This window comes from Dendrobates tinctorius, unplaced genomic scaffold, assembly GCF_039654945.1.
Source record: "Dendrobates tinctorius isolate UK_male_01 unplaced genomic scaffold, ASM3965494v1 ptg000007l, whole genome shotgun sequence".
NCBI classification, from domain to species: domain Eukaryota; kingdom Metazoa; phylum Chordata; class Amphibia; order Anura; family Dendrobatidae; genus Dendrobates; species Dendrobates tinctorius.
Window position 1 is genome coordinate 21,583,417 of NW_027361675.1, and position 25,264 is coordinate 21,608,680.

The 25,264-nt window shown below is 41.3% G+C and overlaps 1 protein-coding gene across 1 annotated transcript in view; it reads left to right on the forward strand.

Moving 5' to 3' along the window:
- Nucleotides 1-25,264, forward strand: part of RUNX3 (RUNX family transcription factor 3) — a 275,849-nt gene that overhangs the window by 229,397 nt on the left and 21,188 nt on the right. Inside the window, exon 6 of the mRNA XM_073572398.1 lies at nt 14,847-15,014. Within this exon, the coding sequence (XP_073428499.1) occupies nt 14,847-15,014 (168 nt within the window). The remainder of the gene's footprint in view (nt 1-14,846; nt 15,015-25,264) is intronic.

Below are 25,264 nucleotides of genomic sequence, written 5' to 3' on the forward strand. Positions count from 1 at the left end.
GCAGGGACCTGAGAATTTCCATAAATTTGACCAAAAGTCGATCGTCAGCGGATCAATACTCTCTTCTCTAATCACTATTATACGAAGCGTAAAAGCTGAGCCTGCATGCTAATTGCATGATTGGCATCATAGTTCTTGTGTGGGCGTCCTTTTATAAGACTTGCCAAAAATCGTGGTCACACGGCCTAAAGGTAGAAGTAATTTCAGCCTCAATATTCGTGTTTCTTACATGTTTTTGAACAAAAGTAATATTTATTATGAGTGCGCTCAGATTTATATGGCTGTGGTGGTACAGAGGGAAAATAGCAGTTAAGAAAATCAGGGAGGGTGAATTATAGATGTGTCATCCTTTACATTTACTCTTGCTTTCCGATATCTTGAGATAAGTGGCAAAAGATGACTGGATTGCCACTTATGTCAGGATATATCAGACCGAGAAGCAAGGTGAAGAAGGACACATTTCTAAGCAGGCAAAAAATCATCAGAAACGTGCCTGGTTTTATTTAATGAGAACATAACATGAAACAGCGGGCTGGCAGCTTGTGGTCACAGTGTGGCTTCCTAGGAAAAGAAAATCACTACTGTTCTCCCTGCAAAACTGTACGTGGACTTTCCACTACTATCTTGAATACTGGACTAAATATTTTACATGTGGGCGCAATAAAAATGATGGTGAAGTATTCATCATTTTTATTGCACCCGTATTTAAGATGTTTAGTCCAGTATTCGAGAATTCATGTAATTTGGCTTGACGTATCTAGTTGTTTTCCATGAGTAAGAAAAAATCTGACTGGAGTAAGATTTCTGGAGTAGGGAACACCACAACTCATCATGAATTAGAAAAGCCATGGCATCATTGCCCCGAAATGCCCCACCCCAGTTCTGCCCATTTTGGGGAGCTGGGAGAAACCGGCATGAAAATTTTTCAACTTTTCAAAGCAATTTACACCAGAATTTTGGCAAAATTGCCTTGATGAATTGATAAATCGGGACCTAAATTTAAAACATGTTGCTCATGATCACATCCCATTTACTCTTTTCCAATTCCACATGCTGCTTGTTTAACTGGTGGATAAAGAAAAAAGTCACAAATAGAAAGTTTTCAGAGACACAAAAACTTAAGAAATATGTAATAATGATTAGGGTCTACAAAATTGCTCTTGTTGTAGACTTTTTATGTTTTTCAACAATCACCAACACACTTGAGAACTTTCACAAGTACATTTAAATATAAAGCACCCAAAACATGAAATTACGTTTGCACATTTTAATGTAAAGTGTTGACACAGGAAAAGAGAAAAAAATAAGTTTCCTGTTTATTCTTCATTTGCACCTGTAATAAGAATTCTCCATTTCATCTATATTTTTATAATTAAGTATTGAACAAAAATGTTCAAAAAATAATTTTCAGTAAAATATCTGAAAAGGGTTGAACATGGTTAGGAACTACTTTCTTCCAAAAAACAATATCCAATTCTGTGCACAGGTTGTGTCTGGTATTGCAGCTCACCCCATTCACTGGTTAATGAAGAAAGCAGCCTTTTTATAACATTGTGCACTAGAAGGTAGTCAGGCTGGTGACAACAAGCCATAATGCATGAATCAGTTAGAAAATCTCCAGTGAACCTATTGTCAGGTTGAAGATTCAGTTTTTGCTAAATTTATAAGGCTAATAGGTAAATTGATTCTCTCTGTTCCAATCGACTGGTGAATCTGTGAATCAGGAAATCTAATTCAATAATTTACTCAGTAATACTAGTGAGCATGACTTTAATTTCATGTATGTGCTCTGGGAGGTCCTAATAGAGATAGTTTTTACTCAGAGAACACCTTTAAGAAAGTGCACCATTGTAACAATTTAAAAGGGAACCTGTCATGATGGTTTTGCTTCTGAAACAACTGGTATAGACTTCTAGCTCCTGGCACATCAATGAAATATGATACCAGTTTGATAGTAACTCGATGAGCCAGTGTGGCGAAAACAAGGTTTGAAGCCACAAATGCAAATTATCCTGCATTCTGAGGGCATTAAATGGAATCTGTCAGCAGGTTTTTTGTTGTGAACTCATTACTGGTCTGCCTCTGGTTTCTGGTGAGGGAGCTGGTTGTGCTGACAGAGGAGTTGTGAGTTCTCTTTCCGGGCTCCCTCTGGTGGTGGCAGGACATAGTGAAGCTGATCTAATTAACAGAGACCTGCCACCTGATAATGAGGAAGAGCAGTGGACATCTGGAGTCTCAGACTGGAATTAAGACTGCCGACTCCTTATTCCAATGCTGGTGATTTTTTCCTGCCTCCTGAGGTCTTAGTTTCCAGCTCAGTTCCTGCCTTCTCAAGCTAAGTTATCTTTGCTAATGTTCACATTTGATTTGGTCTATTCAGTCTTTTGTGTGGTCAGCCAGCCCCGGCTGGGGCTGTGCTGAATTTCCACTCTTATGTCACTGTATGTGCCAGTTTGCTTTTTGTCCCTTATTAGATTGGCCTCTTTTTGCTCTGTTCTCAGAATATGCCAGAGTGCTGATATAGTGGGAGAAGTCTAGTGACTTCAGGGTATTTTTTGCTATCAGAAGTGTTGGACATTTTTGCAGGTTTTTTTGGTGTGATTGCAGACAGTATCTTTCCTTTCCTGTCCTTTCTAGCTAGTGTGGGCGCCATCGTTTGCTCAGCCTATTTTCCTACCTGTGTTCGTGTTTTCATCTTGTCTCACCGTCAATACCTGTGTGGGGCTGTCTATTCCTTTGGGGTCTGCTCTCGGGCAGTTTTAGATTTCCCCTTTTCTTGCTTTAGGCTTATTTAGTCCTCCAGCTGTGACGAGGCATCTAGAATAATTGTAGGTACGCTCCACGGCTGCTGTTAGTTGTGTGGTTAGGATCAGGGGTCTGCAATCCGCGTAGTTACCAACCTCTCTGGTTTTCTGTGACTTGGCTTGGTCTTGTTTTCCTCCTCGGTGACCCAATCATAACAGTTTTTGTCACCTTATCTGAGAGCAGCATAATGTAGGTACAGAGATCTTGAATTGAATGATGTATCACTTAGTTTGCTGTGTGCAGCAGTTGTGACAGTTTTTAGATTTAACAGTATAGCAGAGCTGAGAAAGCTAACCCCACCCACACCATGCTCTCTGTGTAAGTAAGCCACCACACAAAAGGAAAAAAGGAGACCTAATTGGTTATTATTGTTGGTACTTAGACCCAATAATAATTGGACATATGTTAAGGGACAGTCGCAAATTTCATTCAAAACCAGCACACAAAAAGACCATATACGACCATGAGTCCCATAAAAATAATTATTTATTAATGTATCATGATATATATCAATAAAAGGATTTTAAAATCAGGTGCCATATATATATATATATATATACACTTGCTGAAATTGATATAAATAAGAGCAATATCACCAGGTGAATAATATCCATATCACATACTGTTGCAAACCATTAATATATAATAAAGTGCATGCTGAGAATTAATAAATACAGTAATAACTTCACAGTGCAACCAAAATAATGTGTTTGTTGTAATTTTAAACTCTTGCACAAGGTTTCAGTGTATCACTCCACATAAAAAATAGGAAAAAAGGGGGGAAGGGGACAATAAAATGTCCCTATAAAGTGCATGTATGTGAAAGCCAAAATAAAGCAGTGCAATTTAAGATGAAACAAATAATGAAAAAAGTGTAAACTTACAGTAAGTATTGCTTAAACTGCTCCTGGTCACCTGTAGTAGGACGCCCTGCCCCAACGCGTGTTTCGGCGCTAAGCCTTCATCAGGGCTGATATACATACATACATATATATATATATATATATATATATATATATATATATATGGCACCTGATTTTAAAATCCTTTTATTGATATTTATCATGATACATTAATAAATAATTATTTTTATGGGACTCATGGTCGTATGTGGTCTTTTTGAGTGCTGGTTTTCTCTGTGTAAATAGTCTATAGACAGTGAGGTGCTTATCACAGGAGGTAACAGAGTCGGACTTGGAAGCATGTGTCAGCTAGTTACAGCAATGATAATCACCAACTGATTAAATCTTCAAACTACGTAAACAACAGCAAACAGTCTGACATGTGACACATAATTGAATTCTGTGTTGTAAATGCTATCTTATGCTGTCCTCAAAAACCTGCTGACATATTCCCTTTTATTATGCTCCCAATGCACTTCCTAGCTAATTTCCATGAGGCTGAAAAGCTTGATATCTCAGGGCTGGCACATCGGATTACTACAAAACAGGTATAATTTTTATTGTTGTACTAGAGCCTATACAGACTTACCAATAGCTTCATTAGTAGTCATCCTTAAAGATTCCCTATAAAGCCTAAGGATACGTCTCCTCTCCCTGTGCTCAAATGATCCTGATACTGGTTCCATAACATTGTAAGCTGGAACTACCCCAGGTGAAAAAAATCTCTATCAACTCAAGATTGACTATTTTAGTTCCATATTATATTGTACACAGCTCAAAAAATAAAGGGAACACTTAAACAACAGAATATAACTCCAAGTAAATCAAACTTCTGTGAAATCAAACTGTCCACTTAGGAAGAACACTGATTTACAATCAATTTCACATGCTATCAAGACACCCGCAATAAAGGAGTGGTTCTGCAGGTGAGACTACAGCCCTCATCTCAGTATCAATGCTTTCTAGCTGATATTTTGGTCACTTTTCAATGTTGGTTGTGCTTTCACACTCGTGGTAGCTTGAGATGGACTCTACAACCCACACACGTGGCTCAGGTAGTGCAGCTCATCCAGGATGGCACATCAATGCGAGTTGTGGCAAGAAGGTTTGCTATGTCTGTCAGCGTAGTGTCCAGAGGCTGGAGGCGCTACCAGGAGACAGGCCAGTACACCAGGAGACATGGAGGGGGCCATAGGAGGGCAACAACCCAGCAGCAGGACCGCTACCTCAGCCTTTGAGCAAGGAGGAACAGGAGGAGCACTGCCAGAGCCCTGTAAAATGACCTCCAGCAGGCAACAAATGTGCAAGTGTCTGCACAGTTAGAAACTGACTCCATGAGGATGGTCTGAGTGCCTGACATCCACAGATGGGGGTTGTGCTCACAGCCCAACACCATGCAGCCCTCCAAAGAAATGCCACCCCACACCGTTACTGACTCACTGCCAAATCGGTCCTGCTGAAGGATGTTGCAGGTAGCAGATCACTCTCCACGGTGTCTCCAGACTCTGTCACATCTGTCAAATGTGCTCAGTGTGAACCTGCTTTCATCTGTGAAGCGCACAGGGAGCCAGTGGCAAATTTGCCAATCCTGGTGTTCTCTGGCAAGTGCCAAGCATCTTGCATGGTGTTGGGCTGTTATAACAAACCCCATCTGTGGACGTCGGGCACTCAGACCATCCTCATGGAGTTGGTTTCTAACTGTTTGTGCATGGACATTTGTGGCCTGCTGGGGGTCATTTTGCAGGGCTCTGGCAGTGCTCCTCCTGTTTCTCCTTGCACAAAGGCTGAGGTAGCAGTCCTGCTGCTGGGTTGCTGCCCTCCTATGGCCCCTTCCACATCTCCTGGTGTACTGGCCTGTCAACTGGTAGTGCCTATAGCCTCTGGACACTACGCTGACAGACAAAGCAAATCTTCTTGCCACAGCTCGCATTGATGTGCCATCCTGGATGAGCTGCACTACCTGAGCCACTTGTGTGGGTTGTAGCATCTGTCTCATGCTACCACGAGTGTGAAAGCACAACCAACTTTGAAAAGTGACCAAAACATCAGCCAGAAAGCATTGGTACTGAGATGTGGTCTGTGGTCCCCATCTGCAGAACTACTCCTTTATTGAGGGTGTGTTGATATTTACCAATAATTTCCATCTGTTGTCTATTCCATTTTCACAACAGCATGTGAAATTGATTGTCAGTCAGTGTTGCTTCCTAAGTGGACAGTTTGATTTCACAGAAGTTTGATTTACTTGGAGTTATATTCTGTTGTTTAAGTGTTCCCCTTTTTTATTTGATCAGTGTATAATAGTTTAATTTATATCTGACCTTAGCTTCAAATACAGTTATTGAGATCTTCATTGACAAAAGTCATTGCCATTGCTCTGCATTTCAATATTTCTTAGTGGGTGGCACCCAGAGTTACATATGTCATATGCCTTTAACAGCTTAGAGTGAGATTTGATAGTTTTGATGGTGGTGTCTTAGTCTAACAGTCTCTCTGTAATTTTGGCTGCATTCAAAAAAATGTTTAACAAATGCAGGTTTTTGGCATCACTGCCTGCACTTGGTGAGCAGATGTTACAAGGATGAATCAACTTCATAGGAAATACGGGACACAACATATGTTTTTAATTGCATATAAATTATCAACTAACTTCCTCTTGGTGTAATATTTGACACGATGGAAGTCATGATTTGAAAAATGAATGTATGAAAAATTGCACTGGAGTTCATTTAGCCTAAAAGTTGGCCACTAACATGTTTAATTTGACAACTCTCCTATTCAAAACCCAATTGTGTGGTGCCACCTTTTACTTTCTGCTGCCATCTTGCCTTCTGATGATAGCCTTTATTGAATGGGCTATTAATAGAGAAGAAATATCATAAACAACCTTCGATTTGCCTGTAGCCTGCATCTGTAGAGGAATAGCACATGTTCCCATATGTAGAAATGGCAGTGAATTTGCACTCCATCATCACTTCTAATATAACATCACATTTGCAGTTTTTACTATGAAAGTAACCACCTGTGCAATATTTTTAGCCCCCTCATTCCCACCAAAACAGTTCTGACTAGTAGACTCATGAACCCCTTAAAACCTTCTCTCAGTTTGTGGCATCTGGCACCAAGAAGTGAACAGCAGATCCTTGTAGACCTAAAATAAAAGGTGGGGCCTCTATGGATTAGATTTGTCTTTCTATAACACTCAGATGCATTGCTGATATTTAGATCTAGGGAATTTGGAAGCCCAACGTGTATGCCTTGAACGCTACGTGTATGCCTTGAACTTTTTGTAATGTTCAGCCAACCATTTTCAAACAATTTTTCGAAAAAAGTTAGAGAATGGCATTACTATGAAGTGACATACTTGGTATGCAACAATGTTTTGATAGGTGCTAAGTGTCAAAGTAACATCGACATGAATGGCAGTACATGAATTCTAGCAGAACATTGCTCAGTGCACCACATTTTCTTTTTTAGCTGGCCTTCTTCCCATAGTGCAACTTGGTCTCACCTCTTCACCATGTACGTTAAATGCAGGCACCCAAACATTGACATAATATAAAAGAAATGTGAATCATCAGACCAGGCCACATTCTTCCTTTGCTCCACGGTCTAGGTCTGATGCTCATGTGTCACTGTAGGCACAATTGGCGGTGGACAGGGTAAGCTCAGATTCTTTGACCAACGTGCTGCTAAGCGTCCCCTTACACAGCAAGCTGCAGTGCACTTGTGTTATGACACCTTCCTATCATAGCAACATTTTTTTCAGCAATTTGTGCAACAGTATCTCTTCTGTGGGATCATACCAGATTGGCTAACTTTTACAAGTGCAACAATGCACCTTGGCCATCCATGACCCTGTCACCAGTATACTAATTGTGCTGGGAGTACCTCATAAGTTCTAAGGTTTTAAAGTTCCTTTGATCCACTTGTCTAGCTCTCACAATTTGATTCCTGTTGCTCCGATCCTTAAGCTTGCCAATTTCTCTTGCAGCCAACAAATTAGTTTTAAGAACTAATTGTGAACTTGATACCTAGTACATCTTACCCCTTGACAGGTGCCATTGTCATGAGATAATCAATTTTAGTCACTTAGCTTGCTCGTTATTTTAATGTTATGGCTGATCCATGTGAATCAGTCTAATTTTTACTACAAATTCCTAAAACTTGAAATTCCAACAAGGTTACCTACACTTAAAGAGGGTTACTAGAGATGATCATATCTGCTGAGATTTCAATTCAACAAATCACACGAATTTAAAAGGAAAATTCCATGTGCATCAAAGATTATTATGATCTGAGGTCTTTCCAGGTCTTCCCAGAGCATGTAAAAAAAAAGAAACCTCACCTCATCACTCACAAGTCCCACCACATCTGCAGCCAACCATCTGGACTGCTGTGTTTCTTTGTTTTGCCTTTCACTGTTGCACGATACTTCTATTGCCTGCTTCACTCTATACTGGGGTTTATGTTGCTGAGTAGGCCTCTGATGTCAATGCGCACCTTGCTTTTTGGGTCATACGGTGACATCACAATGTTAAAACTTGCATTGCCTGAGGACTAGTCAGTGACTCAGGGAATACACATCATGACTAAGATGTGCACCACAACAGTACAGCATGAAGTGATATCAGAGACCTACTCTTAGTTAGAAGCCCCAGCATAGTGTGAAGCAGGCCAAAGAGAATGTAAGCAACAGGGGAATGCAAAAAGAAGAGGTGTGGCCGATCAGACAGTGGGCATGTACTAGTATAACAGGTGAGTGGGGAGTCATTAATTTTATTGTTTAAACCTTTTGCTGGCTATATATGGTTTAGCAAAAGTGGCCAAGTGTTCACTATTTTGCTGTATTTGTGTGGAATGAACTGCAAAAAAATCCATATTCTGTAAAATATGAATTTTTGTAAAATTCAAAGACAATTCATTTCTACTCAAAGCAATCCCTAGTGACTGTAATATGTTTTATTGCCAAAGGTTTATGTACATAATGCTAGTTAATAGAATATATATTATATAGTATAATACTTGATAATAGAAATAATGTTTGTATAAGCATCACATTCTGAAGCAGAAACCTGACCATAGGTGGGGCTACATAAGTTCTTGTGTTTGTAGAAGGCTCCTTCTCCCGTCCTCACAACTGATTTACTCGTATATAGTAATCCTTCTATCGTTAAAACTATTTGATCTGCTGTAGTGTGTATTATACAGTTTTCACAGTTTCTCATATCATTCTCTCAGTGGTCTTAAGAGCGGAGATCTGGGTCACTGTATGCAAGTTACTTCGACTAGAGGACTATTCTAGATGTGTTTAACATTTTTATTAGAAGTTATACAAGGTGATTCACTCACTATATTTCCTGGAAAATTTGCTGTACCTTCTAAAAGAGGCACTCTATCATACTGAAATTTGGACTGTACATACCTTAATTTACGAAAAACTAATGTTTTAAAAAAGGTATTGAAAATGTCCACCATTTGCAACCAAGCACGCCTGCATGCCCCGTTCCATATTTGACCTTTCAAATGGCCCCAAAGGGAAAAAATTAGGCAATCTTGGTGGCCATTAGTCCCTTGGAGATTTCTCTGTCATCAAAGAATGGCCCCAAAGGGAAAAAATCAGGCGATCTTTGTGGCCATAGTCCCTTGGAGATTACTCTGTCATCAAAGAATGCTTCAGTACACAGTTTGGATGGCCAATTTCAACCTCCCAACTTCTTTAGAAACTCACTTTGGCACTTTTTAAGGACTCAGCTCTCCAATAAGTCTTTACAATTAAAACACGCGCCTCCAAACTGTATCTGCACATTGTTAACAAATGAAGAAGGAATTTGGCGGGAGTGAAATGCAAGTATCACACATACATTTTCAACGCACAGGAAGGCGTGCAGCAAGTCTTTCACATAGTGGAGAAGACCGGCGTGGCGAGAAATCAGCGAGACCACTCGGCACAAGGATTTTTCTCATTGCTGAAGTTCATTGCACTATCACTTCTCATGAACCAAAGTATGTATAGTCCACATTTCGGAACAGTCAACTGTCTCTTTTAGAAGTTACAGCAATTTTTCTGGTTAAAGTAGCAAGTGAATTACCCTTTATTAGAGGTCAAATTTTTATCTCTAAAGCCAAGGAAAAGTTTTTCTTGCTGCAGAAAATTTGGATTAAAGGTTTTGCCCATAAATCAGAGGAAATCACAACCTTAACTGTGGAGCAATCCACTGTACAAAATCGAATGCTGTATAACAAGATGGAAAAATCTATTGGTTCCTATAATGAAGGGAATGACTAAAAGATTCCCACCGGCCAGAGGTCTTCTGAAAAAGAATTAAGTGTGACAAACTCATGTCACCCTTTTGGCATATATGTTCCCACTTCAGAGGTGGGAATATTAATTCCTCTGCAGGCACTGGGTCTGACAAAGAGCCTGTAGAAAATTCAGGAAAGCTAAATAGACATAAGATTGACGTCAAAGAACCCTTACAAGTGGCATATAAGTTATCATCAAACATGAAGTGTAGGATACACTTAAGCTATTTACAGAATATTAATACATTTTTCACTTATATTTTTTTCCAGCAATCATATGAGTATATTCCTGACAATGAATTGCGTATATAAACTAGCAGAACAAATGACATTTGCTTCACTTACAAAAAAAAAAAAAAGATATGCAAGAACATATAACATAACAGATTTCCCTAAAGGGTTATTATTTACAGAACAAGACTACAATTTAATTTGTGTGCTACTAATTTAGAATACATCTAGCATTACATTTTAGCATACAGAATTTCACCCAACTGATTCCAGGAAAATACCCAAACTTTTTTCCTAATTATTGACAATACTGTCTGCCGTAGATGTCAAGAAGTCTTGATGTGAAATGAATATTGATTTAGTATTAGATTAAAATGAATACAATGCTGTACTGTTTACTAAACATTCGAGTCACATCCAGGCCCGTAATTTAATATGACGATGATATTTGATATATTTAATAAGCAATTTTGACAATATTCTTGTTACTCATGAATCTGAATGTAACCCCTAAAGGTAACATATTTATGATCATCCAAATTACATGTAATACCAACCCGATTCTCCACTTGCAAATAATATCCCGCATCTCTGATGTTGGACCGTGGATCCATTTGTTCTCTAAGAGATAAGCTGCCGGAGATGTTTAACCGTTTCGCGCCGGAGCCCATTTTCGCTTTTGCGTTTCTGTTTTTCGCTCCCCTTCTTCCCAGAGCCATAACTTTTTATTTTTCAGTCAATATGGCCATGTGAGGACTTATTTTTTGCAGGACGAGTTGAACTTTTAAACGACATCATTGGTTTTATCATATCGTGTACTCAAAAATGGGAAAAAAATTCCAAGTGCGGTGAAATTGCAAAAAAGGTGCAATCCCACACTTGTTTTTTGGGGGGGTTTTTCCACCATGTTCACTAAATGCTAAAACTGACCTGCCATCATGATTCTCCAGGTCATTATGAGTTCATAGACACCAAACAGGTCTAGGTTCATTTTTATATAAGTGGTCAAAAAAAATTCAAAACTTTGTTAACAAAAAAGATTACGCCATATTCCGATACCTGTAGTGACTCCATTTCTTGTGATCTCGGGTGGGTTGAGGGCTTATTTTTTGCATGACATTTTTAATGATACCATTCTAGTGCATATACATTCTTTTGATCACCCATTATTGCATTTTAACGTAATGGTTGTTATGCCGATGCACCGATGATGTGATCGATGATCACATGATGGGCGTCAGCAGTGCACTTGTTAAATGCCGCTTTCAGAGTTTGACAGCGGCATTTAACTAGTTAATAGCCATGGGCGGATCGCAATTCTGCCTGTGGCTATTGGGGGCACATTTCAGCTATTGAAAACAGCTGACATGTCCCGGATCTGAGGTGGGCTCACCGCCGGAGCCCACTTCAAAGGGGGAGATGCGACATGCGCCGTACTAGTATCGCAAAGGGGCAGCAGCTATTACATAGAGAACATAGGCTGAGCAAGTGCTTCTGTGTATGGGAGAGCCGGGAAGGTAACTGCTGGCCAAACATTCAGATGAACCATGCGGCCAAACATGAAGCTTCCCCTCATCATCTTTGTAATGATATACTGGCAGAGGTCTTCAGCAAATACATAATAGTAATGTCTATTCAAAGAATATTTGAAGTGGCTTTTGATGTGAATTTTGAAGCAGATCTGCTTTTGTGTAAACATAGTTTAAGTCGAAAAGCTCTGTGTGACCATGGCCTAGCAGGATAATGAATAAGATTTCTAAATATCATTCACACAGTCCATTTTTATTTCTTCGCATTTATATCCTTGTGAAGTAAGTTCTTTTTTCTTTAAGCGGTAAGTTATTTCTTAAGGTGTGTATACACAATGCAATCACAAGGTTTTTGTGGTGATTTTTTTTAAAATTGAGGAATAAAAACCAACACAAAGGCATTGTGTAAATACACTCTAAAGGCCCCGTTACGCATGACAATGTCCCAGCGATCCCACCAACGATCCGACATGGATGGGATCACTGGGACATTGTTAGGCTGATCGCTGGTGAGCTGTCACATAGACAGCCCCTCCAGCAATCAGGACCAGTGAGCAAGCTGGTTTCCAATGTAAACAGCGGGTATCCAAGAGCCGCGCGGCTCTTAAATACCCGCTGTTTACATTAGAAACCAGCGTCCAACGTCGCTGATCCCTGGTCTCTCGCTGCCACACGCAGCGATGCGCGCTGGCCAGAGGGAGACTAATGATCAAAAAACGGTCCAGGACAATGGAGAGCGATCAGCGATACCCGGCAGGGGAGCCGGTCGCTGATCCATGTCACACACAGCGATCTCACTGGCGAGATCGCTGTGGCATCACACAATCAGCGATCTTGCTGGCGAGATCGCTGTGTGTGATGGGGCCTTTATAGTGTTCAACATACAGAGCTTAGCAGTTGATGACTAAGTCAGTTCAACTGCTGTGCTTTGCATACATAGCCTATTGAAAGGAATAACAAAAATAATTGTTTTAGCACCAGGAGCTTATCATTGTCTGACTAGCTGGTCCTGTGAGCCCTGGTCTGACACACCCCCTCCTGTCATAAGCACCACACTGTCTATTGACTTTATATATACAGAGCCTGGTGTGGGCGGGGTTAGCTTTCTCGGCTCTGCTTCATTCTAATTCTAAAAGCTTTGATTGTGTCAGAATGGCTGCACCCAGTAATCTAAGTGATACATCAACATATTCAGCTTCTCTTTGCCTATATAAAGCAGCTGTCAGATGAGGTAGCAAAAACTGCTGGCAGATTCCGTTCAACATCACCTTTAGGAGATCAGTCTATTATCTTTAAAGGGTTAATCTCACTTTAAATAGTTAAAATTTCAAAGAGGTCGTATAATCAAGAAACTTTGCAGTTTTTTTTCTATAGAGCTGGTAAGCACCACTCTAAAGATGGTTGGAAAGATACGTCTGGTGAGCTTCAATACCACTGCTATCCTTTGATGTTGAAGAGGCAAAGATGCTGTTGCTTACAGCTTCGTAGCGTATATTTCAAGCCAGTGGCATGACAATGCCACTAGTCTAAAATGTCAATCAATCAAGGTCCCACCTCCCCTCTAGCAAGCAGGAAGCCAGGATTCAGGGTAACGGCATGCTCTTGCCAAAAAAAGATGAAATAACCCCTTTCAGTAATGTAGTGATGAAGTACTGTTGCTCATTTGGGAATGTATAGTTGTCCACTGATGTCACCGCTGAGGTGTTTAAAGCTGTTATAACTAAAGCGCACCTCTGCAATTGTAAACACACATGTCCTAAACAGAGGAAAATTACAGGAATCAGTCTGTATGTGCTGTGTTTTAGAAACATCATAGATGCTACTCTCCACCTACTAGCTCAGAGATAACTGAAAATTAGAGATAGAGCCATCAGAAGAGGTGAAAAATGCAGGACAAAAGTCACGTAATGGACACAAGCAGTGTTATTTATTATGTACACATACGGCAGCTTATTATAAAAGTTGCCTGAATAAAAAAAGGCATGCTTCAAAATGTAGTTTGGGCTCATAAGACTTTCTGATGTAACATTAATATTGAGCCTGAAGAATAAAATCCATCTTAAAAGTGTCATTCAAGACTTAGATATTAACGACCTATTCTTAGGATAGGTCATCAATATAAGGTCGGTAGAGAGCCAGATTCATGTACCCTAACATACCAACTTTCTGCAGCTCCCATGTTGGCTGGATGTACATAGTCTGTAGAGCTGGAACTGCACAGCTCCATTCTTTGTGCTGTGGCCATTCTCGAGCGCTGCAGCTTAGCTCCAGTTCACGAGAATATCGTTTGCATTATGTCACATGTCCCAGTGTGACCCCACTAGCAAACATTAAATGCTGAATCCATGAAAGTTAATGCTAGCCTTAATGTTATTTCAAGGACTAACAAATATAGCTGCTTACTGCTTGCACACGGGTATACATCCAGCTTTCCTGAGTTGTAATGGACAAATGAACAAATCAACCAATGTAAAGGGGACCTGATAGGAGATTCATGCTGCCCGAACCACAGGCAGAGAGTATCAGACAGTGGCTACGTTACTGGTGTTGTGCTTTACTTTGAAATTCTGCAGGATATCAGAGAAGAAACACTGTAAAAAGCTGACAGTGACAATGTGCGTCGGATGGCTACTACATGGCAAGTCCCCGGTGGCTTCTCTCTGCCCCACTCTACTAGACTGACTAGTCTCTCCATATACACACACATAAAAGCTTTTTCATTTTAAGAGAGAGGAATGGGGAAAAGCTGACTGGGGACCTGCTCCTGACTAGTCAGCCATTGCATCCGGTTACATATGTTTTCTCTGAATCGCCACAGTGTTTTAGTGTAAAAGATACAGTAACGTACCCCGTGTCTGATGTATCCCTTTAATACAGCTGCATATTTGCCTTTTCTGGAATTGAGAAAGTTGGGTGACAGACCTAGTTGAATCTACAATGGCATACTGTACATGGTGGTTCACACCCAGGGTTCACAGAAATTGGTTATATTTCAAAAGAGGACATCACTGGTGCTCTTATGCATTAGTGACTTCATGGTAAATGCTCTTTCACTAATCACATCTGGATGTTGCAGGGCACCGGCAAAAGCATGAAGAGCAGGCAAGCAAGCATTTCTCAGAGCGTTACGGTGATCTGGAGCTTATACGGAGGCAGGGGATAAGGGTTCAACCAAATCCTAACCCAAGACCCTCACTGACTAACCCAAACCCATTTAGCAACCAGGCTCAAACACAAATACAAGGTAAGATGATCAGTTATTTATTCCTTTATATATTTACCTTGCATCATCTGGTGACAAATATTGTAACAATTATATGGGTACTAAGGAATTTGATTGCGTGGGATAATATGAAACTGAGACCAAAGTTGATGCAAATGAGTACATTAACAAGAGAAACAAAACTAACAGGGCACTTCCTGCAATAGTAATGAAAACACAGCACAATATAGAATGATGCAAGCGAAACAAAACTAACAGAGCACTTCCTGCAATAGTAACAAAAACACAGCGCAATATAGAATGATGCAAGTAACGCAAAACTAACAGAGCACTTCCTGCAACAGTAATGAATGCACAGCACAATATGGAAATGTCCAGTGTAACTGAACAGCGGCGCATGACCGCTAATATGAAACAGTCCAACAGTAATATGGCGCAGGTGTGCACAAGGCACTAAACTTGTGAGTCCAGCAGTAAGTATGAGAGTAAGCACACCGCGTTTAATAAGGAAGTTCAGCTATATTATAAATGAGCACACACACAGCACTAAAGTGTAGAAGTCCAGCAATCATATGGGTGGAAATGCACAGGGCACTTAAACGTAGAAGACCAGCATTATACGGGAGTGGCTTTAACAGGAAAAGGTACCTTTTTGGGATGAAAGTCCTGCACAAGTCCAGCACCACAGTTCAACAAACATATGCCTAGAAGAGATGGTGATGTCAGAATTCTTTATAGGCCACAGCAGATGCAGAGGTGAATAGTTTCACACTAGAAGTCCAAACAGTAGTTAAGCACAGACAGTATCAGGGAGACGCACAGAGGACTGTTGGCAGCATAACATGGAGAGGCAGAGCACCGAGTAATGATCAGCAGCAGGGAGTCCCCCAGTAGACAGGCAGGAGCTCAGGAGCCAACAACAACAAAATACTCAGGCAAAGAGGAACACATGGCCCGGAATTAAATAATCAGAACAGACAGGAAGTTCCATGACAAGGTGAGATACAAGACTCCATCTTGGATAAGGAATGAACAGGCACAAAGGAAAGTCCGTAATCCTTGCAAATATACAGTTGTGCTCAAAAGTTTACATACCCTGGCAGAATTTTTGCTTTTTTGGCCTCTTTTCAGAGAATATGAATGATAACACCAAAACTTTTTCTCCACTCATGGTTAGAGGTTGGGTGAAGCCATTTATTGTCAAACTACTGTGTTTTCTCTTTTTAAATCATAATGACAACCCAAAACATCCAACTGACCCGATCAAAAGGTTTCAAACCCTGGTGATTTTGGCCTGATAACATGCACAGAAGTTGACACAAATGGGTTTGAATGGCTACTAAAGGTAACATCCTTACCTGTGACCTGTTTGCTTGCAATCAGTGTGTGTGTATAAAAGCTGAGTGAGTTTCTGGGATCCAGTCAGACTCTTGCATCTTTAATTCAAACACTGACGTTTCTGGATTGTGAGTCATGGGGAAAGCAAAAGAATTGTCAACAGATCTACGGGAAAAAGTAGTTGAACTGTATAAAACAGGAAAGGGATACAAAAAGATATCCAAGGAATTGTTAATGACAATCAGCAGCGTTCAAACTGTGATTAACAAATGTAAAAACAAAACCATGGTCAGGTAGACCAACAAAAATTTTGTCCATAACTGCCAGGAAAATTGTTCAGGATGCAAAGAAAAACCCACAAATAGCAGCTGAAATACTGGACTCTCTGAAAATTAGCAGTATGGCTGTTTCAAGATGCACAATAAGGAGGTACTTGAGGAAAAATGGGTTGCATGGTCGAGTTCCCAAAAGAAAGCCATTACTGTGCAAATGCCACAAAGTACCTTGCCTACAATACATAAAACAGCTCAGAGACAAGCCTCAAAACTTCTGGAACTAGGTAATTTGGAGTGATGAGACCAAAATTTAACTTTTTGACCACAACCATAAACGTTACATTTGAAGAGAGGTCAACAAGGCCTATGATAAAAGGAACACCATTCCTACTGAAAAGCACGGAGGTGGATCGCTGATGTTTTGGGGATGTGTGAGCTACAAAGGCACAGGAAACTTGGTCAATGTTGAAGGAACGATGAATGCAGCAAGTTATCAGCAAATATTGGAGGTAAATTTGCAGTCATCAGCCCAGAACCTGCACATGGGGCCGTACTAGGACGTTTCAACATGACAACGATCCAAAACACAAGGCCAAGTCGATCTGTCTTTGGCTACAGCAGAACAAATTGAATGTTGTGGAGTGGCCATCTCAATATCCCTGAGCCACTCTGGGGAGGTCTTAAGCACGCAGTTCATTCTAGACAGCCCAGGAATATACAGGAAATGGAGGCTTTTTGCCAAGAAGAGTGGGCAGCTTTACCATCTGAGAAAATAAAGAACCTGATCCACAACGACCACAAAAGACTTCAAGCTGTCATTGATGTTAGAGGGGCAATACACAGTATTAAGAAATGGGGTATGTAAACTTTTGATCAGGGTCATTTGGATGTTTTGAGTTGTCATGATTTAAAAAGAGAAAACACAGTAGTTTGACAATAAATGGCTTCACCCAGCCCCTAACCATGAGTGGAGAAAAAGTTTTGGTGTTATCATTCATTTCTCTGGAAAAAGGCCAAGAAAGCAAAAATTCTGCTGGGGTATGTAAACTTTTGAACACAAGTGTAAGAGAAATAATCTTGATAATAGGAATATAAATAAACCTTAATTACATGACTATTTAGAACAGTATTTATGGATTAAAACATTATCTAGGGTCCTGCTATTGTACTGTACAGTAAAACATTATTGTATAAAGTGGTCAAATTTAAAGAAGTTGTCCACTCATTTTCAGCATATTTATCAGCTACAGTAACTCGTTTCTGAGCAAGAACGCTGTGACTAAAAGGGAAGTCGAGGTGTGGAAATACCAAATTTCTTATGGCGGCTCTTACTGGAAACATTAACAGAATACAGGGACATTTTTGGTGTCTGAATTCTGTCCATTGGGAGATAAGTAGGCAACTTATGGCTTTAGATCATCGAAAAGGGCCTAGATGAAGAGTAGGCAGAATTAGATGATTGCTTAGCACCCTGCATCACATCATACAGGTAGGGGGCACATTTTTTTCTTTTCAGAAACAAAGAACATTATTAATGTTGTACTGTTGCACCTCCACTGACGTGATCGTCGCTTATTCCACTATTTGACCAGCACAGTGACGAGTAGTGCCATCCTGTTCTTTGTTGCAGGGCAGAATCATAGCGATCACTAGTGATACCTAATCGCTGATAAGCCTGGGCTTTGCATTCAGCATTAAATCATAGCGACAGCAGATCAATGAGCGTTGCAGTAAGCACCACAGACTGGGCCAACGCCAGTCCTGCCGATACACCTCCCACTAGATCAAAATTGTTGCAGCTGAGGCAACTAATCAGGGGATGGGCTTAAATGTAGTTTTAATGTTGTCCTCTGGGATGGGGGCATGTAATAATGTAATTTTCTGGTTTGTGTGATGTGGGTTGGTGGTAGTGATAGTGGAGGAATGCTAGAGTTACCTGACTGTCAGACCTATTTATGGGGGGTAGGGCTTTAGTTGGGTATGGATTAATATGATCAATCTGTTTACATAGAATAATATGCAATCGGCAGCACATTTCCTGTTTACACAGGCCAATGTGCTGTTAAGAACTATGCATCTAAAGCTTACGTAAAAAGAATTTCACCCGACAAAGGAGTATTTTGCTCCTTCATCAAATGTCTGCTGACCTCTAATCAGAAATATGAATGCTTGTTCACCAATTATTGACTCATCTACATGGGCCGTACCTCTCTGGTGTGTGGGGGGAGCTCTGAATGCTATGTGTGAAGTTAGGATGTGATGCTAGATTTGGGGGAGCAGTACCTTGTTGTCAGACCCTTTCTTGCAGGACAGGAGGAGTTAGTGTGTGATGCTAGATTTGGGGGAGCATTACCTTGTTGTCAGACCCATTCTTGCAGGACAGGAGGAGTTAGTGTGTGATGCTAGATTTGGGGGAGCAGTACCTTGTTGTCAGACCCTTTCTTGCAGGACAGGAGGAGTTAGTGTGTGATGCTAGATTTGGGGGAGCAGTACCTTGTTGTGAGACCCTTTCTTGCAGGACAGGAGGAGTTAGTGTGTGATGCTAGATTTGGGGGAGCAGTACCTTGTTGTCAGACCCTTTCTTGCAGGACAGGAGGAGTTAGTGTGTGATGCTAGATTTGGGGGAGCAGTACCTTGTTGTCAGACCCTTTCTTGCAGGACAGGAGGAGTTAGTGTGTGATGCTAGATTTGGGGGAGCAGTACCTTGTTGTCAGACCCTTTCTTGCAGGACAGGAGGAGTTAGTGTGTGATGCTAGATTTGGGGGAGCAGTACCTTGTTGTCAGACCCTTTCTTGCAGGACAGGAGGAGTTAGTGTGTGATGCTAGATTTGGGGGAGCAGTACCTTGTTGTCAGACACTTTCTTGCAGGACAGGAGGAGTTAGTGTGTGATGCTTGATTTGGGGGAGCAGTACCTTGTTGTGAGACCCTTTCTTGCAGGACAGGAGGAGTTAGTGTGTGATGCTAGATTTGGGGGAGCAGTACCTTGTTGTCAGACCCATTCTTGCAGGACAGGGGGAGTTAGTGTGTGATGCTAGATTTGGGGGAGCATTACCTTGTTGTCAGACCCTTTCTTGCAGGACAGGAGGAGTTAGTGTGTGATGCTAGATTTGTGGGAGCAGTACCTTGTTGTCAGACCCTTTCTTGAAGGACAGGAGCAGTTAGTGTGTGATGCTAGATTTGGGGGAGCAGTACCTTGTTGTCAGACCCTTTCTTGCAGGACAGGGGGAGTTAGTGTGTGATGCTAGATTTGGGGGAGCAGTACCTTGTTGTCAGACCCTTTCTTGCAGGACAGGGGGAGTTAGTGTGTGATGCTAGATTTGGGGGTGCAGTACCTTGTTGTCAGACCCTTTCTTGCAGGACAGGGGGAGTTAGTGTGTGATGTTAGATTTGGGGTAGCAGTACCTTGTTGTCAGACCCTTTCTTGCAGGACAGGGGGAGTTAGGATGTGATGCTAGATTTTGGGGGCGATATTTATATCATGTACCTACGATATCAAGATACAGATAAAGATACGACATATCCGAGCCCTGATTACAGTCACATTCATACAACAGTCTGAAAATCTCGCATAAAGCAAGACTGAAAAACTTGTTAAAACCTTCAACTATCCCGTACTGCTAAGTTAAAAGATGCCTGTTGTCACTTTTGCTGGCAGTGTAACTGTTAACAATATTTTGGGATTGGAAACAAGGGCTTTTTCATCTCTATGGGAAATGCCCCCAGGCTAGAGGTATTTGGCATGCAATTAAACAAAACACTGGCGAGCTGTCATTGGAAAGCCTGTGCTACTGAAAGGCAAGCACGTGAATGTGTGTGCATCTGTGTATTTAAAGGCACACATGTATTTCTGATCCTGTGGTAAAACTGAGAGCAGCATTATATCATGTTGGTCCCATACTGTTTTCTCCTGTGGCAAGGCAACAATTAATTTGGTCAAAGGGACTGAATAAGTTGTTGTTGTAACTGCACCCTACCATGAGAACAAAATAGAAAGTATTTTTAATTTGGACACATAACACATATAACCACACATACAGAAAGAAGATTAAGTATATTATGCAAAATGTATGCTCCCTGCCTCTCATCTCTCACTGCACACATTAATATGCATATGATCTTGATGTTAAGAAGCTCATGTGTTGTCAAGATGTTTCACACATGTTGGTTTCAGATGACTGAAATACACCCACATTTTAGTATCCTGTCTATGACTACAACATCGGGACCCCCATGATTCCATTCAACCAAATTTAGATGACCATAAATCCCAGAAGAATTATTGAGAGTCTTTGCTGTTGTGGTTACAGGCTCTTCTGCCTACAGTTGTGGCCAAAAGTATTGACACTCCTGCAATTCTGTCAGATAATACTCAGTTTCTTCCTGAAAATGATTGCAAACACAAATTCTTTGGTATTATTATCTTCATTTAATTTGTCTTAAATGAAAAAACACAAAAGAGAATGAAGCAAAAAGCAAAACATTGATCATTTCCCACAAAACTCCAAAAATGGGCCAGACAAAAGTATTGGCACCCTCAGCCTAATACTTGGTTGCACAACCTTTAGCCAAAATAACTGCGACCAACCGCTTCCGGTAACCATCAATGAGTTTCTTACAATGCTCTGCTGGAATTTTAGACCATTCTTCTTTGGCAAACTGCTCCAGGTCCCTGATATTTCAAGGGTGCCTTCTCCAAACTGCCATTTTTAGATCTCTCCACAGGTGTTCTATGGGATGCAGGTCTGGACTCATTGCTAGCCACCTTAGAAGTCTCCAGTGCTTTCTCTCAAACCATTTCCTAGTGCTTTTTGAAGTGTGTTTTTGGGCCATTGTCCTGCTGGAAGACCCATGACCTCTGAGGGAGACCCAGCTTTCTCACACTGGGCCCTACATTATGCTGCAAAATTTGTTGGTAGTCTTCAGACTTCGTAATGCCATGCACATGGTCAAGCAGTCCAGTGCCAGAGGCAGCAAAGCAACCCCAAAACATCAGGGAACCTCCACCATGTTTAACTGTAGGGACCGTGTTCTTTTCTTTGAATGCCTCTTTTTTTCTCCTGTAAACTCTATGTTGATGCCTTTGCCCAAAAAGCTCTACTTTTGTCTCATCTGACCAGAGAACATTCTTCCAAAACGTTTTAGGCTTTTTCAGGTAAGTTTTGGCAAACTCCAGCCTGGCTTTTTTATTTCTCGGGGTAAGAAGTGGGGTCTTCCTGGGTCTCCTACCATACAGTCCCTTTTCATTCAGACGCCGATGGATAGTACGGGTTGACACTGTTGTACCCTGGGACTGCAGGGTAGCGTGAACTTGTTTGGATGTTAGTCGAGGTTCTTTATCCAACATCCGCACAATCTTGCGTTGAAATCGCTTGTCGATTTTTCTTTTCTGTCCACATCTAGATAGGTTAGCCACAGTGCCTTGGGCTTTAAACTTCTTGATGACACTGCGCACGGTAGACACAGGAACATTCTGGTCTTTGGAGATGGACTTGTAGCCTTGAGATTGCCCATGCTTCCTCACAATTTGGTTTCTCAAGTCCTCAGACAGTTCTTTGGTCTTCTTTCTTTTCTCCATGCTCAATATGGTACACACAAGGACACAGGACAGAGGTTAAGTCAACTTTAATCCATGTCAACTGGCTGCAAGTGTGATTTAGTTATTGCCAACACCTGTTAGGTGCCACAGGTAAGTTACAGGTGCTGTTAATTACACAAATTAGAGAAGCATCACATAATTTTTCGAACAGTGCCAATACTTTTGTCCACCCTCTTTTTTATGTTTGGTGTGGAATTATATCCAATTTGGCTTTAGGACAATTCTTTTTGTGTTTTTTCATTTAAGACAAATTAAATGAAGATAATAATACCAAAGAATTTGTGTTTGCAATCATTTTCAGGAAGAAACTGAGTGTTATCTGACAGAATTGCAGGGGTGTCAATACTTTTGGCCACAACTGTATCTGTAATCACCCTAACTATAATTTATGTTGTCCAACTGATGACAAAAAGACAACTAAAATCATTCTAAATCTTTGATAAAAAATAAAATGAGCAAATACCCCGCAATAAATAATAGTGCATTGTAAAACATTGGGTACTTAGTGTTAGGCGTCAGGTTCCAGGCACTGCACAGCAGAAATCCCAAGCTTTGCCATCTGCGGTCTCCCATTCCCCTTCGGTCGCAGTGGAGTTTGCTCAGCAGACTCCAAGATCCCGGCGTTCTACCCACACCAGCATTGTGGGATCGTCTGCTGCTGCCACCTCTGGTCCAGTTTTGGCAATGCAGTCTGTCCAGCAGCAAAAGACTCCAGAGTCTAAGTCTTCCCTTTGCTCCACTGAGCATGCTCAGTAGACGATCTCCCATTGGGGATCGGGAGTCACATGTTCAGGTCCTTCTCCAGTTCTGATTGGTCCATCTGAAGGATCAGGAAGGTCCCGGAAGGGCACGCCTATAAAAGTCTCGCATGGCCGCCCCGCCATGCGCTATGATAGATTCTGAGGCTAATGCATTTAGTGTATGTGTGATGATGGATGAATGAGCTTGGTGACTGACGCATTATAATCCCCTCTCCTTGGATATTACGTATGTGTTAGGGTGAGGGATTAGAGTCAGTACGTTAGCTCTACACTGCATAGCGCCGCAGTGTTGCTCCACATCCACCACTAGCGCCTAGGGCGTTGGCCAGTATAAGCCTCCTTGGCCACTGCTATCACAGTGTCTGCTAGTTATGCCGTGCGCTTTAGTAGCGCTTTCCAGCCCGGTTATTAGGCTGGTTAGTGGCGTCTGTCAGGGTGGATACTGCACTCGTTGCAGCAGTGGTTCACACCCCGTGACCTGTGACGCTAACAGGTTGCAGTTGTTCGCTGGCAGGCACGTGTTACGTGAAGTAACGGCGTATCTGCCTGTTAGCACCGGCTCAGTGATTACGCACTGGTGTCCGGCTTTACTCCTACATGCCTTTCCCTCATTGTTCAGCAGCAGTTGGTCACCTCTGCACGGTGGGCCCTGGGCTGCAAACACACCTTATATATTATTTCATCTTTATTATTTGGTGCGTTCCGCCAGCCCCGTAACACTCAGTTGACACAATTTTGTATAAAATAAAGCCATCCCACCACAACAAGGTGTACCCAATCAGGATGGTCCCTAACTTTTGTAGTTCACCTCTCTATGTTTCAGCAGACGTCTAAATACAGGTGATTCTCACAAAATTAGAATATCATCAAAAAGTTAATTTATTTCAGTTCTTCAACACAAAAAGTGAAACATATATTATAAAGAGTCATTACAAGCAGAGCGATCTATTTCAAGTGTTTATTTCTGTTAATGTTGATAGTTACATTGTCTCAGTAAATTAGAATACAGTAATTAACAAAAAACACCTGTAAAGGTTTCCTAAGCATTAAAAAGGTCCCTTAGTCTGTTTCAGTAGGTTCCACAATCATGGGGAAGACTGCTGACTTGACAAATGTCCTGAAGGCAGTCATTACACTCCACAAGGATGGTAAGCCACCAAAGGTCATTGCTAAAGAAGCTGGCTGTTCACAGAGTGCTGTATCCAAGGATATTAATGGAAAAAGTGTGGTAGAGAAAGGTGCACAAGTAACTGGAATAGCTGCAGCTTTGAAAGGATTGTTAACAAAAGGTCATTCAAAAATTTGGGGGAGATTCACAAGGAGTTGACTGCTGCTGGAGTAATTACTTCAGGAGCCACCACATACAGACATATCTAGGACATGTGCTACAAGTGACGCATTCCTTGTGTCAAGACACTCATGAGCAATAGACAATGCCAGAAGTGTCTTACCTAGGCCAATGAGAAAAAGAACTGGACTGATGCTCAGTGGTCCAAGGTGTTGTTTTCAGATGAAAGCAAATTTTGCATTTCATTTGGAATCAAAGTCCCAGAGTCTAGAGGACGAGTGATGAGGCACACAATCCAAGCTGCTTGAGGTCTAGTAATAATAATAATAAAAATAATAATAATCTTTTTTTTTTATATAGCTCTAAACATTAAACATATGCCGTAGCGCTTTACAGTTTGCACACATTATCATCACTGTTCCCGATGGGGTTCACAATCTAAGTTCCCTATCAGTATGTCTTTGGAATGTGGGAGGAAACCAGAGTACCTGGAGAAAACCCACACAAACATGGGGAGAACATACAAACTCCTTGCAGATGTTGTCCTTGGTGGGATTCAAACTCAGGACTCCAGCGCTGCAATGCTATCCACCATGCTGCCCTAGTGTGAAGTTTCCACAATCAGTGATGGCTTGGGAGCCATGTCATCTGCTGGTGTAGGTCTGCTGTGTTTTATCAAGATCAAAGTCAGCACTGCCGCATACCAGGAAATTTAGAGCGCTTCATGCTTCCCTCTGCTGACAAGCTTTTTGGAGGTGGAAATTTAATTTTCCAGCAGGACATGGCACCTGTCCACACTGCCAAAAGTACCAATACCTGGTTTAAAAACAACAGTATCACTGTGCTTGATTGGCCAGCAAATTCGCCTGACCTTAACCCCATAGAGAATCTATGGAGTATTGTCATGAGGAAGATGTGAGACTCCAGACCCAACAATGCAGACGAGCTGAAGGCTGCTACCAAAGCAACCTGAGTTTCCATAACACCTCAGCAGTGCCACAGGCTGATGGCC